This window comes from Amblyomma mixtum, chromosome 1 (assembly GCF_055824585.1).
Source record: "Amblyomma mixtum isolate Tamu chromosome 1, ASM5582458v1, whole genome shotgun sequence".
Classification (NCBI taxonomy): domain Eukaryota; kingdom Metazoa; phylum Arthropoda; class Arachnida; order Ixodida; family Ixodidae; genus Amblyomma; species Amblyomma mixtum.
In genome coordinates, this window is record NC_143012.1 from 276,045,458 (window position 1) to 276,061,215 (window position 15,758).

The 15,758-nt window shown below is 46.1% G+C and overlaps 1 protein-coding gene across 3 annotated transcripts in view; it reads left to right on the plus strand.

The window, feature by feature from the left end:
* LOC149371773 (trypsin 5G1-like) overlaps nucleotides 1–15,758 on the plus strand; it is a 30,081-nt gene that overhangs the window by 2,034 nt on the left and 12,289 nt on the right. For 2 of the 3 annotated variants that reach the window (XM_089566065.1, XM_089566064.1), the window contains exons 2-6: nucleotides 357–566; nucleotides 4,531–4,599; nucleotides 6,118–6,396; nucleotides 10,978–11,081; nucleotides 13,229–13,335. In XM_089566065.1, the coding sequence (XP_089422191.1) occupies nucleotides 357–566; nucleotides 4,531–4,599; nucleotides 6,118–6,396; nucleotides 10,978–11,081; nucleotides 13,229–13,335 (769 nt within the window). The remainder of the gene's footprint in view (nucleotides 1–356; nucleotides 567–4,530; nucleotides 4,600–6,117; nucleotides 6,397–10,977; nucleotides 11,082–13,228; nucleotides 13,336–15,758) is intronic. The other variant, XM_089566066.1, reaches the window with a different exon arrangement.

The following is a 15,758-nucleotide window of genomic DNA, read 5'->3' on the forward strand; positions in this document are numbered from 1 at the left end:
GCGAGATCTTCTTTTTCGCTTCATCATTGAAGCTGACAGTGCCCATACAAAAAAATAATAATTAAAAGCATATGAAGGTTCTTCTTGTTATATCTTTGTAGAGATTGGGTGGCAGCCTGAGCACCCTGCTGCCGAGTGCAAGGGTATACTGATTCGGACCCACGCGACAGAGGCGTGGGGGGAGGTGTCCCGTGCGCTGAGACTTCTACGCTCGACGGAGTATTAACCAACATCTGTGGCAGTAATCGACCAACCACAACAGCACTTATCAAAGCTTCGTGGTGAAAAGCCCCCCTACAGCCGCTTTTATTGTATGCCACCCGCCTCGTGACGCACCCGGTTCGGCGACTGCGCAGGCAAGAAACAACCATGCCGCGCGAGACACCCCAGGCGAGACTTCGAGCTCACCGACGGCACCTGCATGCCCGTGCACGAGTGCCTGCAGTCGCTGAGTGAAGTCGGCCGACTCAAGTTCCCCATCTTCTGCGGAGTCCGGGTGCTGCTGCCCATCGTGTGCTGTCCCCTTCCGGAACGAGCTGCCAGCCAAACTTCAACGACCGCGCCTGGTGAGCTGACCGCAATTGCGACCCGGCCGTAAACAGCGTTTTTTTACCGGGAACTGGCCCTTTATTTGTTTCCACTTGATGCCAGGTTATTCAGCGTCACACTCGCTCGTTTCTAGAGCAGGCAGTAGCAATCAGGAATGTTCCATGAGGTGAAAAAAAAATATTATGAAATATGTTTGCGCTCATGCGACCTAACTTGTACGACAGTCCTAGAACGATGTGCGAGTGAATTCGCCGGTGAAAAAAATGCAATGTCTTACAACCGTATTATGCATTGTGAAAGCTGGGGTCGTCATGTAGTTCTGTACGTTTGTGTGCTCATTGTCAGTTGTTTTCAGAAGCATGAACTACCATTTTCAGCCCGCACCTCTACGCATGTTGTTGTTGCTGCTGTGTCCTTGACTAAATGGCACGAGGGGGGATTGACCACACAGGGAAGCGAGTTGCCTTACGCGCTTCTTTCTCCCGGTCTAACCTTGAAGCATGTGCGAGATTTCAGCTTTGACCCAATACAGAAAACAACTAATCCCCAAGGGTTAAAAAAGGTGGTAGGATTTTAACGTAGTTTCACTGAGAAGACGTGCGATAGCATGTGTTTAGCCTGTTTGGCGCATTGCTGCGTCGTCGGCGCGTCTGGCAAAGTTATTAGACTACGGTTAAGCTCTGATCGAGGTTAAGACGATCCGATCTGTTCGCGCCGGAGATGGAAGTTGATGAAGAAGGCGATGCGCAATGCACAGCGAGAGAGTGTGCTGCAGTTTAACACGATGATTGATCGGCTGCTGCGATATCATAGTGCCTTCGTATAGTAGCCAACGAAGCTGATCTGTTCGCTGCGCCGCGGGTTCGGAACCCAGTCACGATATTATTTATTTTATTTCTTCGTGGTCTGTTGCTATGCCAGGTTTGGCTAGGGTCACACTCAAGGTCACCATCCCAATGGCTGCAGCTGGCGTGACGCCCCTCCGAACTAAGCCGAGCTTACCCGAGTTACACCGAGGTTTCACAGAAGATTCTTGGCTGGGACCGTGTTAACTAGTGGTTTCGCACTAAAAATGTTTACTGGTCAAGACGTCGTTTTCAGTCAAAAAGATCGAAGGAACGTTTAAGTGTTGCTATAGAAGAAACTCAACAAAAGGATTGTGTGTGCGTGCGATATGAATTCGCAGACATTCAAAGGGTGAATATACTACTGAATGTGTTTCTTCAAGCGACAAGCTGTAATGGAAATCCCAGAGATGTCGGCAGCGCAAGTCGACTCGAGCGGGTCTGGGTGCTTATACAGACGTGATAAGACAAGCGTTGGCAACTACGGTTCGTATTTCTGAAAGGCCCTGCACGAAGGAAACTTGATCGCGTTGCTTTATGAGAAAGTCCCCAGGAAGAAAGCCCCGAGGAAGAAATTCTGAAGTAATGCGAACTTAAACACGCTTTTACCTTGCTTGGTTGCTGAGTCATAAACTCTGTAATGAAAGAATGCGTACCGGTTGGTTAATGCAGCCGAAACAACGGTGCCCCTACAAAAAAAAAAGTAAACTGAACACACTGCGATCACTTTTTGCCTTGCTATTCTTCTTTAAGAGTGTAACTTAGCTTGATATTGCAATGCCAGCGTGTACTGTATGTCCCAGCACACCAAACTGTTCAGAGAAAACACCTATATCCTTTTCTTAGGCAAATAGTTTTCCTTTTGTATAAAGATCGAGTAGCGGTTCAGCAAGGAGTTGAATGACCTTTTGTACACGGTTTAAAAAGGAATAGTAAGTCACTTCTTGGGACAAAACGGTGCCGCTTTTTAAAGTCCATGTCAGATTAAAAGAAGAGCCTTGTTACAGGCTAAAAGCTTCTCTTTTACGAGGCGTGGCTCATTGGACGGTTGGCTGTATTCAGTTGCTTTCTCCGAGCTTTTCCGGGTCAGCCCAAGCAGTCCTTACTATGCCACATGTCGCAGTTCCGCATGCGTGGATAGAGTCTTTTACGCCTACGTTTGCTACATCTCCACCCTCTCCAACCCCCGGATTCCTTTCGTCTGAGCTGGCGCATTTCGTTGTCACACTTTTGCAGTTCAATCCGTTAATCCTCTTTAGCAGCCATACCGCCTGGACAGCAGGTTTCAGGTTCACGCTCTCCATCACAACGCTCATCCCACATCGCACTTTCGCCCCCACCCGAACATACATAATCCTCGGAGCTAAGGGCCTATTTAATAACCTTCGCCAATGATGACCGCTTTGCCCAGACGAAGACAGCCCTCTTGTCTTAGCACTGGCTAAGCACACTGAGGCTCCCCCCTAAACCCTTGTTCACTTTGCTTTGTGCTGTAAAGAACCCTATTTTCCTGCTCTTTTTCTACCATAGACCTGTGTATGTGATACGACGGCTGAATAGTATCCTTACAGAACAAGAAAAGTAATAAAAATGCGACTTGCAGATGAACTAACCAAGCAATAATTATGAAGGCTTATGACTCTACAATCAGTAGTTCTGGACAACCACAGTGGTCCAACGGGAAGGAAGTTATTTATGAGCCCATGAGCGCTTGCCTGCGTTGTTTCCTTTCTGTCTGTCTGCCGTCTGGCTGCGCTATTCCACCCAGTATGCGCCTATACCGAACTCGCTCAAGTTTCCGTCCCTCTTATTTTCAGATATCCTAAGATTGCACCATAGGAATCCGCAGATCCCTCCTCGGGACGCTTCTAGATTTCTGCTATTTATTGTCAGAGACGCACCGCACTGGTTTTCTATGGCAGCATTACTTGCTCGGTGCGAGCGCAGGACAAATTTTGAAAGAAAGACTTCGCTAAGCATCGGAAGTTTAGGCCATTCCCACCAATATGCTCACAACAGTATCTTACAATATTCCGCAGTTGCCTCACAATTTAAAGTTTTATTTTATTTACAATACTACCAGTCCCATCAGGAACCATAGCAGGTGGGCGAACAAAAATGACAAACATGATAAAAATTTGAGCAGTGCACTCTGGAATTAAAAAAAAAGTGAATACAAATCAAACACAAGTGAACAGAAAGGAACAAGCAAAATAAAAGAAAAGGTAAACGTTAGCAAGGAAAAAGAAAAATACCCGTCTAGGAGTCGGGTGGAGTATTGCCATAAGGAATTCAATTAGAGCACATGGGAACACAGCAGCGAAAAAAAAAAGAAGTTACGGCCAAGAAAGGTGAACTTGTCTCAAAAGGAACAGTGTCCTCGCATCCTTAGCATTTCTTTCATGCAACAAAACTTGGAAGTTTGTCAAGTGAGGGAGAATTTGCCTTGTTTAAGATTTGATGGCTCCAAGGCAGATTGAAAGCCCGAACTGAGGTATTTGTCGTTTGACCTGTTGCTTTTGTGCCTTCATGCACATTAACCCCAGAGAGATCGAAACGCTTGCACACAAGTTACAAACAAGGCATAGACCGCTCAATCTTCTACGTACTGCACAGACGTAGTGCATTTATGAAGAAGTGATGCACTCTCACAGTTGAAGACGAGATACACCACCTATGGCGGCAACACTTCTCGCGTATAAGTGAGCTAATTGCTGAGCCCCGTTGCGAGATTCTAATGTCACGACACTTAACTTTATCGAGTTTTAAATCTTTACTGAGTAGCTAGCTGTTTGAATGGCACCTATATCTGTACCCAGCCTGTTAGGTTTTATTAATTATACTGAGATTATGCACTCCGGGAAGAGAAACAAGACAGCAGAAACGTCTGGTTTCACCTAACAACTGGAATCAGATATACTTATTTTAACGTGCCAATCGAGAAAACAGCAAGGAACCCCGACGTTGAGGGTTTTGAACAATGTGGATAGCGCGGTGATCTTCCGTCCGCATTAAAAGTACAGTCGTTTTGACTGTCACTGCGTGGACACTGCCGCCAAAGAATCTTTCTCGAGATTGAGCTTTAGTGCTCGATTCGAAGATATCTGATATCTGAACCAAGCGCTTTGGTATTCAGAGCCTGCCCGCCCTCCTGTCAAGAGCCGACCACAGCAGGCCCCGGTGATGCTTGCGGGACCACCAGAAGGTAAAACTTGTTCTGTTGCTTTAAAAAAAAAAATTGGCAGTGGTTTAGCTCTGGTTAAACCTGGAGGATTGCGAAAGCAACGAGGAGAGATAGGCGATAGAGAGCGCGCGGCAGCGGCGGCGACCCCGGCACGCTAGCTATGCGCCGCTACTGCGCATGCGCAACTGGCCAGCGCGGCGGCAGTCACCCGCGCAGCGACGGCGGCGGCACGCCAGCTGTGCGCCGTGTGACGTCAGTGCTCCTAGCGCATGCTTGCGCATGCGCAGTATGGCCGGCGACTCGCGTAGTGTTGCTTTCGCAACAAAACGTCTTTCTCGAGGGTGACTTCATTAGGGTCCCCGTTGCGGTGGTGTTACTGCGTCACTCTTACCTTTTATGTGTAGTTGTATTTGCAAAAAAAAAAATATGGCCATTGCAACTGCTCTAATTTCCCGTATACAGTCTGCAATCTGTGTAGAGTCTGCAGAACTCTCAGTTTTGAAATGCTGTATCGCCCGCATCTATAATTCTATAGTTGGTCACTTCTCAGTGCCAGCTGTGAGCCTGTTCTGGTTGCCTTCCTCGAGCTTTTATTTTGTTTTGTACCGTCAAAATCGAACAGTATTAACTGTAACTTATCCTTGAAAGAATAAAGCACGGTGGACACGGGCAGCCTGTGCCCGTTCGCCTGAAACAAACGAAATATTTTGTACGTTCAGTGGATAAAGAGGATGTCAAGAGCATGGGTTTTGTTTATTTGCAAGCGTCTTCATCCATTTTTCGAAAACAACGTCTTCACAACCTTTTACCATGCAGTTATCGATAATTAAAGTCGGCGACGAACTGCCAAATTAAGACAACGCTGAACAGTCTGCCTGCCGGAAATAATATTGTAAACGCGATTGTCGCAGCTTGCTTTTGCCTCATTACCAGTGAACGCGGCTTTAATGCGTTTTTCTTTTTTAAAGCGCGGATTTTAATGACGTAAATAGCGCCGCGGCTGTTGCCGGTGTCTTCTTCGCCATTCAGTATTTCACAATTTTGTGAGTGTCAGACTGTATACGTTGACAATGTTATTGCATATCTTTGCAGGTGGTGAAATACCCTGACAGGAGAGTTTATACTGTGAAACTTTATAGAATACTTTACTAGCCTTTAGAAAAAACGGCAAACAATTACGCAACTTGGAAATGCCGTCAGTTAACGTCAGATGAGATCAAGAATTACGCGATTTGAAGATGGCGACTATTGGGCCAGAACTTGTTTTGACCGGCTAGACTTTCATAATTATTAAGTCGATGTTGCGAAGGGGACAGACTTTTGCCTTGTGATGGTAGGTCTTTGAGGATTTGTGTACAGATGTAAAAATTAACAAAAATTGCAACAACCAGAGATGCTTGATTGATTGGAGCACTTGCTACAAAAATAGCGTTTGTCATTATATGCTACCTGTACACGAAAGATTCCCTAGACAGGAATGAACTTTTCATGCAGAGTCAAAGAATGCAAATCAGCGTTTTCATGACGGTCATTCTGCAGCAGTGCCAGAGGCTGCCGCTGCCTGCGAGACCCCATCGGGCCAGCGAGGCAGGTGCCTGCCGATGGAGGGCTGCGAAGCTCTGCGCGAGCAAGTGATGAGCAAGAACTTCCCGCCACTGTGCGACCTACGCGGTACCACTGCGTACGCCTGCTGCCCGACGCTGGATGGTTCGCGGCAGACCACCACCCTCGCGACTACGCCGCCGCCCACCGACGCACCGGCTGCGTCTACCGACTACGCTTTGCGCATGCTACTGCTCACGTTGGAGAACAACAGACGTAAGTTATTTTATTTATTTCAGTATACTGCAAGCCAGAGTTGGCCCAAGCAGGAGGGGCATACAACTAAAAAAAAATTCTAAAAGAGCATCAGGTACAACACCGCGAGTCAGTAAACAGGACACAAATCCAGAGCCATCAAACAAGATACTAGGAGCCATACAATAAGTTCTTGAGCTCCTTCTCAAAATTCCTAGACTTACATAGACCCGAAGGAAGGCCATTCCACTCCGCGACAGTGTTCGAAAAAAAACTGTTCTTAAATCCACTAGTTCGTGCGAAAATTGGTTCTAATGACTGCTCATGTACATGACGTGTTCTCCTAGTGCTCGACAGCTTCACACAATCAGGAAGATCTGCCTTCAAATTTCCAGACATGTAATTATGAAGCAGTACTAGACGGGTAACTTTTCTTCTTATTGCCAAGAACTGTAAATTACTCTTTCGAATTAATGCAGTTGGAGAGTCTATCCTTCTATATTTCCCATAAATAAAACGAACGAAGTGGCCGCGTCTACACCTTTAACTGACGGCGCATCAAGCAATTAACTGCCTCTCAATGCTGTGCAATTTTTCATGGAGTTCCTACGGGGTGTGATTTCTAAAATTAGGCACTGGGAGGTTTGTGAAGTACAGCCTTTGTCAAAAGTAACCAGGCTCCATTGTTTGCTTCTCATTCGTATAACAGAGCCCTTACGGCTACCCTAAATAACAAAAAGTTCTTTGAAGGTAAGAACAGGGGTTCTTACCATACAGAGATTTAGAGCTTGAGGGCTTGCATAATAGCTTCACTATACGACTGAGAAGAAAAACGTGTAGCCTGGTTACTTTTGACAAAGACTGTACATTTTTTCATACTTATGCGGGGCTTAAGTAATTTTTGGGGCTTAAGTAAGCTGGCATGCTTGTATTAGAAAGTATAGGAGGCAGTCCTATTCCTACACTGCTCCATTTTATTAGAATTCTCGTAGCACGTGTGTGTTACGAGATATTCGCGTTCAGACTTTCAGCTTGATCCGCGTAAATGCGCATGCGAGGTGTTGACGATTAGTGATGATCGGCGCGAAACTTCCACTGGCGTGACGCGTCGTTTTGTCTGGCAATGGCGCAGAGCGACCGGGGAAGCTGACAGCTGTTTCCATTTCACTTTCGGATATCTAAAGGGACGAAAAGCCCGGGACAACAGCTGCGTCACACTAGGGTGGAGTTTCACGTCAACTAACGCCGCCTGGCATGCGTCTTTGCGAGCAATCAGTCGAAGCTCTGGAGGCGCATATGAAACGCGACCGCCTCTGTTTCTATTACAAACATTGACGGCAGCCGCAGTGGCTGAGAAGTTTACAAATATATTTTAGTTTATTAGGTGCCTGACGGTGAGAATTATCACCTCAGTTTGTGGCCCCCTGGCCGCGTAACTTATATGTAGAAGTGATTTTAACGTACCTCTCAGTGTCTAATTTTCAGAAATCTGTAAAGCTTAATTTTTAGCACCCTTTATGTCGCCCGTTGATGAGCTCGTGAGATGTTTTTGCGTGACTTTCAGGTGTGTTTCAACCGATTTCGCGGTTCCAGCTTCTAAGAGGTTTAAGGCTTGTTCCTGTATTGGCTAGCCCCATATTTCCGACAAACTCGGCACTATTCTCTGGTATTATTTGGCTTAAATATAAGCTCCAGGGTTGTGTTCACAATTTCTCTGCTGTCGAAAATTTCAGTCACAATAAGTTCTTTAGTACAGGTAAAAAGCCTGCCGACTAGTGATGCAGCATACTTTGACGACCTTCTCCCCAGATATGCAAATAATTTGCTTGCCAAATTGTTAAACTGGCTTGTAGAGGAGTATCTGTACAACTTTCCGACCCATACTACTGTTTTCACAGATGCCTCCCAGCAAGACGAAAAGACGGCTATGGGCATTTGTTCCAGGCCTTTTGATTGGAGTTACTCATTTCAGGCCCCTGCCCATACGCCTGCATTTCGTTGCAGAGTTTGCAGGGATTGAGTTGGCCTCACAAAAGATCCCTTGCAATGTTTCTTAGGTTATTATACTTGCTGACAGCCTTTCTGTCCTGACAGCCCTCGAAGGCTCAGGGGACGCACTTCTGAGTCGTACACTTTCCACCACATATTAAAGAATTGCCGTTTCACTGAGTACGTGGCCATTTTCGGCATTGCTTCTAATGCCATGTGTGATTAAACTGTGCCCTTTTGGGACCTGTGGTTCCTCTTATTCCAAACACTGCGCACTTGACAATAGCCCGCTTGCAACGTTTCCAGCATCTGCACTCTTTGAGCCATCAGCCTCTCCTTTCTTCAGCGGACTTTCGACATTCGGCATTCCCTTGGAGCGTCCGCTTATGCACTTCCCGGGCACACGGGGGTGGCAGGGAACCAAGAGGCCGACAGGATAGATCGAGGATACATTACTTTCCGAGCATCCGACGAGACCGCGGAACTCGCGCCAGCACCCAGGAATACTCGGCCATACTACAGAACTATAGAGGCAGAAGAACGCGATATCCCCCACCGCACAAATCTCTCAGCAGAGAGGAAGCTGTCACTTGGAGACAATTACAAACAGGATCTTTCCCAAACCTACATATACTAAACAAAGTGCCCCCACGATATACGGGAACAAATATCCCTGGTGCGGCGAAAAACTTCCTCTATATCACATCGCATGGGCCTGCCAAAACATAGACGTGGTCCCCAAGATACAAAACCCGAGTGCGGAGCAATGGGAGACTCTGCTGCCCAGCAACCACTGTGAAGACCAACGAGGTCTGGTACAGCGAGCTCAACGGGCGGCAGTGGCCAGCGGAGCCCTGGACTGAGGACAACCGACCATTGATTATAGGCGGACGACTTCGACAGAGAAGGCTCGTGGGGATAGAACCAAGAGGTTTCTGAAGATGCCCCCAAACCGCAGAAAAAAGCATTAGTAGAAATAAAGTTTTCCCTTCCTTCCTTCACGGCAATGAGAGATGTTCCATGAACCTCTTGCGCTAAAGAATACCACACCACGATTAAATCTTTATTTGTGCCGATCGGGGTTCTCTCTGTCGAACCTTTGTGAATCATGCGGTGAAATTGAGTCGCTTTCTCACTTTCTCCCCTCCCGTCAATGGTCTGCACCGCTGCAAAGAGCTTATTTCGAGATCCCCCAGCTCGATTTGGGCTTCCTCTTTCTATTCCGGTTCTCCTCTCCTTTGGGGCAAGCGTCAAGGGATATGTCCGAAAACCAGCATGCGATTTTCTTCACGGTTACATCATTGCGTCAGGGAGATTCTTTTGTTAGTCATAATTTCCGAAGTTATTTACTTTTCACTCAAACTTACCAATGACTGCAACTTAATTACGTCAGTGTGTTTCCCCTATTTGAATATGCAATGCACGCTGGCCAATCCTCCATTGTGGGTATGTGCCACTCCAACACAAAACGAAAACAACAACTGCGGTTGCCGATTTTGCTAGTGAACCTGTAGACGCAAAGGTAGAAGACAAGAAAACCTCTTCCGTTTCGAATTTTAAGCAAAGAAAAAAAATGAAATGTTGAAGAAGGCACACGTCCGGTCGTCAACGCGGAAAGAAGGCAACAAGGGGTACGAAAAGAATAGCTCAGCTCAGAAAATACGTTCGACATTCAAAAGAGATTTTTAATAAATGATAAAATGCAAGCTACACACTTTTTGCCAGACAATAAACTCATAATATGTACAAACATGGTCATCACTGAAATGTAAACAAACTCGATCATCGATTTTTCGGTTTTTTCACCAAGTCAAAAAAGTAGGCACTGTCAGCGGCAATGAAATATGTAATGATGGCTATGATGGTTCCTTTACGGGATGAGCATTTCTTCCTGCCCAGCCGCATTTAATGTTTGTTAGCAAAAAGAAACCACCACAATCACCAATGTGCAATCTCAAGAAAAAAAAAACAAACAAAAACACTGTGCCCCGGTTTACGAAACGCGTTGCGCACCAGTGTCGCAGAATTAAAGCGTACATTGCACGTGATCGCAGCTTGTTTTCTTTTTTCAATTCGAAGACTTGCCATGGGCCATGAACAGAGGCCGTCGGGCAAGGACCGCCCTGGCCCTTGTCCTTCTAAGGGATACCTCCTCCAATCTCGTGAAGTTATCAGTGAGGGGTTAAGTCACGTAGGAATCAGGACACGTGTACTTCTCCTTATAGAGGACGACAGGATGGGAAAAGATCAAAATGGAGGCTAGTGGCGAAGGCATTCGTATTTGGGGCTTGGTGTGTAAGAGCGTCTGCTTTCCTCTGGTCAACATTCTGAGTATATTCTCGTGTACAATGTATCTGAATGCGTTTCATTATTGTCATATTGAGAGCATGTATCTCCTGAGGTATGCTTACTGTCCCTGTCACTCTCTTTGTTAGCCGCTAAAGAGTCCGTGCAGATATGGGCTTCTCTTATAAACGCCATGCTATTTATACACTCCATCAGCTTTTACTCGTTCTTATTCAAGCTGCTAGCCTCTAACATGGCATTTGTTTTATTATTTTGAAAATTTTCTCTTAATGTTCGGTTTTTTGAAACATTCAAAACCATCTGCAGATTGTGGCAAGTCTACAGGCGGGCCTCCTAGGCTCAGCAATTTCAGGAGTTCTCCCACCGTGGTCAGAGGCCGCTCGGTCAACCTCGGAAAATATCCCTTTATGGTAAGTTGAGGGCTGGGGCTACTCTCCATATGCGCTAAAGAAAAAACGCGGGATGCGAATGAATAATGCCACCTCAGAAAGAAGGAGATGGAGAAGTTGTCGGACTGAGTTCGGAAAACTGTTTACGACTGGGAGGTAGTGAGCGAAAACTTTATGTCACCACTCATGAGATTGGTGCATTATGAGTACAATCTCGTTATAACGATGTCGGAAGGGCGCCGAACCTTTACCGGCAGCCGTCTTTTTCTAGGGAACTACAGCCGACTAATAAACGCAACACAGTAAAGAAGACACGTACACGTATCATAAGCCATCAATGAGTTCAGAAATAAGTCCTTCTGTCTTTTTGAATTTGTCTTCGAGTGCATGCCTTCGTCTACAAAATATACACTTCTACGCTACCATAAATGCCATGAGGAACAGCGTGTAGTTTTGGACCACATCGGGTGTTGAAACGTACTGTGCAAGAAACAAGAGCTTCTGCTCTATCGAAACTTGGTCAGTGAGGCCATAAATTTGATCCACTAAATCGTGGTCATTAAACAAAAAAAAATCCCATTGCAAGGGCCTTGATGTCTTTTAAGTATTTAGACATCGCGGGCCACAGCCATGAAGTTTTTACTATTTACTAGGGGGAAAGCTGGCGGCTCTGCACTTTATCCACCATGGACGCCCACGGCATGCCGGGAAGACAGCACTTCGGATTGACATCTGGTGGCTTGTTTACTGTGCTGGATTTTTTTGGTTGTGCAGTTCCGTTTTTACCATTGTATTTTCTAAGGATGTTTTGTGCGGTGGTGTAGTTATACAGCTACACGCGCAGTTCATTTGATATCCGAAGCATCCGAATGAGCTTGACTCGAAGTGAGCTGAGCACACTGTCTGGTGCCTGCTAAGTCTAAAGTCCGTTTGTTCCCACGCTGGGAGCCATTTACGCAACAAGCTGGGTTTGCTCAGAGGGAACCTGTGCTACCTGTGCTTTGAAAGGTGAAAGAAGGCAACAAGGTTTTTTTGTTTTCGTGAATTGAGAACTCAGCATTCGGCTCCTGTGAACACTGTGCGCATTTCTAGTGGGAGTCTCGGAGACATTTTTTAAAAGCGCAAAGTACTTCGACAAGCGCAACTTATCTTAATCGTGCTCTTCGACGATTTTATTTGCTTTATTTCGAAGACTGGCGGTGGACGCACATTACATGCAGAAACGACTTCCACTTCACGAACTAATACACTGAAATACCGGTATGTGGCACTTGTCAGAATTAACACAGCCGTCACTTACGGGTAGGACAGGTTTCCGCTTACTAATTAACGTAAGCGCGGCATCAAGATATGGCGTGAAAACTAGTTTCTCATAGAAAAGCGAGGGCTCGGGCAAGGTTCTCAAGGAACGAACGATAGCCTATGCACAGACATGGGGCCCAAACCCGCAACAACAGACGACACCAGTGAAGCGTTTATATTTTCTATAATGCGTAAACGGAAGGTTCTATAGTGTACTGTTTTAGGCGCTAACAGTTCTTTTGCAAGAATGTTTGCTCTAAAATTGCGTCTGTTAAACACAAAAAATTAGTTTGCACGTTTCGCTATATTTGGCGGCATGAAGAGGCAGTCCTCTCCCTCGCCATGGGCAAATTCTGTTATCGTTTACGCCTGTCTGCTTTTCTGCGCATTCATTGCAATGTACAGTCAACATATTTTATAGCAGGACATACTGACTAGAAAACAACGCTTCCTTGCAACATATAATCTGCGAAAATTTGTGTTTCTGCAGTTGCAGTTTTAGGGCCAAGACAAAAGCGATACCCTGTCTTCCCGGCATTCCCAGGGTGGATGACGTGCCCTTTAAGAAACTTGCATAGACGGTGGCGCCAGCTATCCCTCTCGGTATTAATTACAAACTATATGGCCAGAGCATTGTCCAGAGACGAGCTGTTGCGCTGTCTTGCTTCGCCTGCCGGGGCAAGTGGGCTGCGCAGCCTGCTCAAATTAACCGTTGAGTGTGCTCATGCATTCGAACTGCTGGGCGCTGTTTTTACCATTGAAATGCCCGTTATATTGATGGGACCGAAGCCCCCGTCTGATAGGAAGGATTCCAGTCAACGCGACTCCAGTGTGCCTTAACATGTGCGCTCCTTGTTTTTGCACAGGTGGCCATATATCGAGACGAAGTGAGCGTTCTCAACTACTGGTGCGGTGGTACCCTCATCACCTACTGGGTAGTACTCTCGGCTGCTCATTGTTTCGCCTACTCACTGTGAGTATCCCATAGAAAGATTTCAAATGCTGCAGTTTTTTTTTTATTTTGCTGAGCTTGCGGATGCAAATGTCACGATTTCTGTCCATTTTGCCTTACTTCAAAGACGAGCTTAATTCAAGCGAGCAAAGGAATCTGAAACGGAAGAGAAAGGACAAGCGCAACCCGCTAGTTTAGTTATACAATGTCAATGACGGGCCGGTACTGCACCAATCTGGGCACGCGGTCATTGTCGCCGAGCAAATGTATGCTGCTTGGAAACCGAAGCAGATGCTATCAAATAAGTGAGGACGAGCAATGGCATGTTTGGTTTGGTATGGGACTAGCTGGAAAATTTCAACAACCATGTTGTGGCCTCTGCACGTGCTGTCGTCACGAAAACAACGTCAACGTATTCAACGTCATAAAATCGCATGAACTGCATAAGTATTTCCTGCAGTAAATATCTAAGAGACGTCAAAATATCCAAAAGAGCCAGAAATTCGTAAAAAAGTGTTCGCACTTCCGATTTAAAAACACCAGCGTGTCATTTAACAACGTATAGCCTGAGCGCCCGCCGAAATATGCCTTCCTTAGGGATGCTCGTCTCCGAATGACCAAACATGGACGCAGCGCTTACATTCAGTAACGGTAGCATGTCCCGAGTAAACTTCCAGTGAAACTCCCAATGGCATTCCAAGGCACATCACAGAGGTGCTACATCTTCATATGGTTGGGTGAAGTGAACCATCGCCAAAAGTGTTTTTTGAGAGAGGTGTAAAACAGACCACGAAGGAGGCTAGAGGAGCAAAATTACAATCGCAGAAATGAATAAAGTTGGCGTTGGTACTGATAAAAAAGACAAAGGCATACGTAAACGGTTTCTGCAAAAAAAAAAAGAAAAATATAACAATGTTTTTGTATTTGACCTTGAATGTTCAAAATGTCTCCTCCAGTTCACCCATTATTATTATATAAAAAGCAGAAAGAAGGCAGATTTTTCCAGCTTATCTGCACAGAGAAAAGATATTTTACGAAAACGTACAAAAAATCATAGCCCAAAAATCACAAAACTAAATATTTGCTACCAAAAGTGATTCTTGGTCAGTTAAAAAAAACGAGGACTGATGAATAGTAGGAAACGAATCCGAATGATCTAAGCGGTGTAGTTGCTGAGAAAACGTGTTTTAAATGTGCTTTAATATATGTTTCTAGCCTGCCCTGTGCCCTTGAAAACGCAGAGGTCGTTCAGTATTTACGGCCTTCAACTTCGCACACAATCTTGCGTGCTAAAATAAAAATTAATAATTGTCTTATTTAATATTAGTTAATCGTATTTTGCTCGAACTTAATCCCGTGAATATAATGTCCGCTCTGCCGCACAGTCACCATGCACCGGACTGCACCGAAGTATCTTTCACGGCTTTTAAACCCAAAATCTTTATCGAATAGTTTGAAACGCTTTGTATATAGGAGAGCGAGAGAGTCGACTTGACATACAGCACCGACTTCGTGCGATTCTGCTGCAAACACATTCAAAACGTCCGCAGTTTCGGCGATGTCTTGCATTAACGGCAGTAACTTTTGAAACAACGAAGCAGCAATAGCGCGAATGGATATCGGCGAGGCTTGTCACCGGCGGGCATCAGTGCCGTATTAAGGCGAAAGCCTTTAATGGCTCATTCTCCCGTCCGTCTGTCCGGCGTTACATCCAGCGCCTGGGGTGACTCATCGACGAGCGCAGCTGCCAGAAGGTGACGTCATCTTCGTCGACAGGTGGAGCTGTCGGCGCGGCGGCGTCGAGCTCTGCTCCGTCGTCAGTCGGTTTAGGTTTTATGGGGTTTAACGTCCCAAAGCAACTAAGGCTATGAGAGACGCCGTAGTGGAGGGCTCCGGAAATTTCGACCACCGGAGCCCTCCACTACGGCGTCTCTCATAGCCTTAGTCGTCAGTCGGTGTGCGGCAGCTAGTGGAGGAGGATGGCTCCCAAGCGGTGCAGCGATTCCGCGCTAAGTGGTTCGGGTCAGCAGAGGAAGGGCGACGTCCCAGTCGCAACAAACAAAGGAAGTCATTGGCAGTCGAAGTAGCGCGACAAAGGTTTCCGCCTATCGCACTTTTAGGCTGCCAAAGTGCCCCCATAGTTTTTTTCCCTGCCTTGGAATTATTTTCGCTGCTCCTATAAGAGGAGGAGGCGAGTAAATCTTTGCGCTTTAACAGTGGAAGCAACTGCCGTACTTTGAACAGGCTTTCCACCCTGGCACCAATTGCGTCGTTCTTCCTGCGCTTGTGGTTGCGGGTTGGCGCCTTTCCATGGCTGTTGTGTGTACCTCTGGCCGAAAAAAAATTTAATTCCCCTGCTACTTCTGAAAACTATCCGAGAATGCGTCCAGATCCCCTTTTTTCTTCAAGCTCAACTTTCTACCGAAAATTTCCTGAAAAAGAAA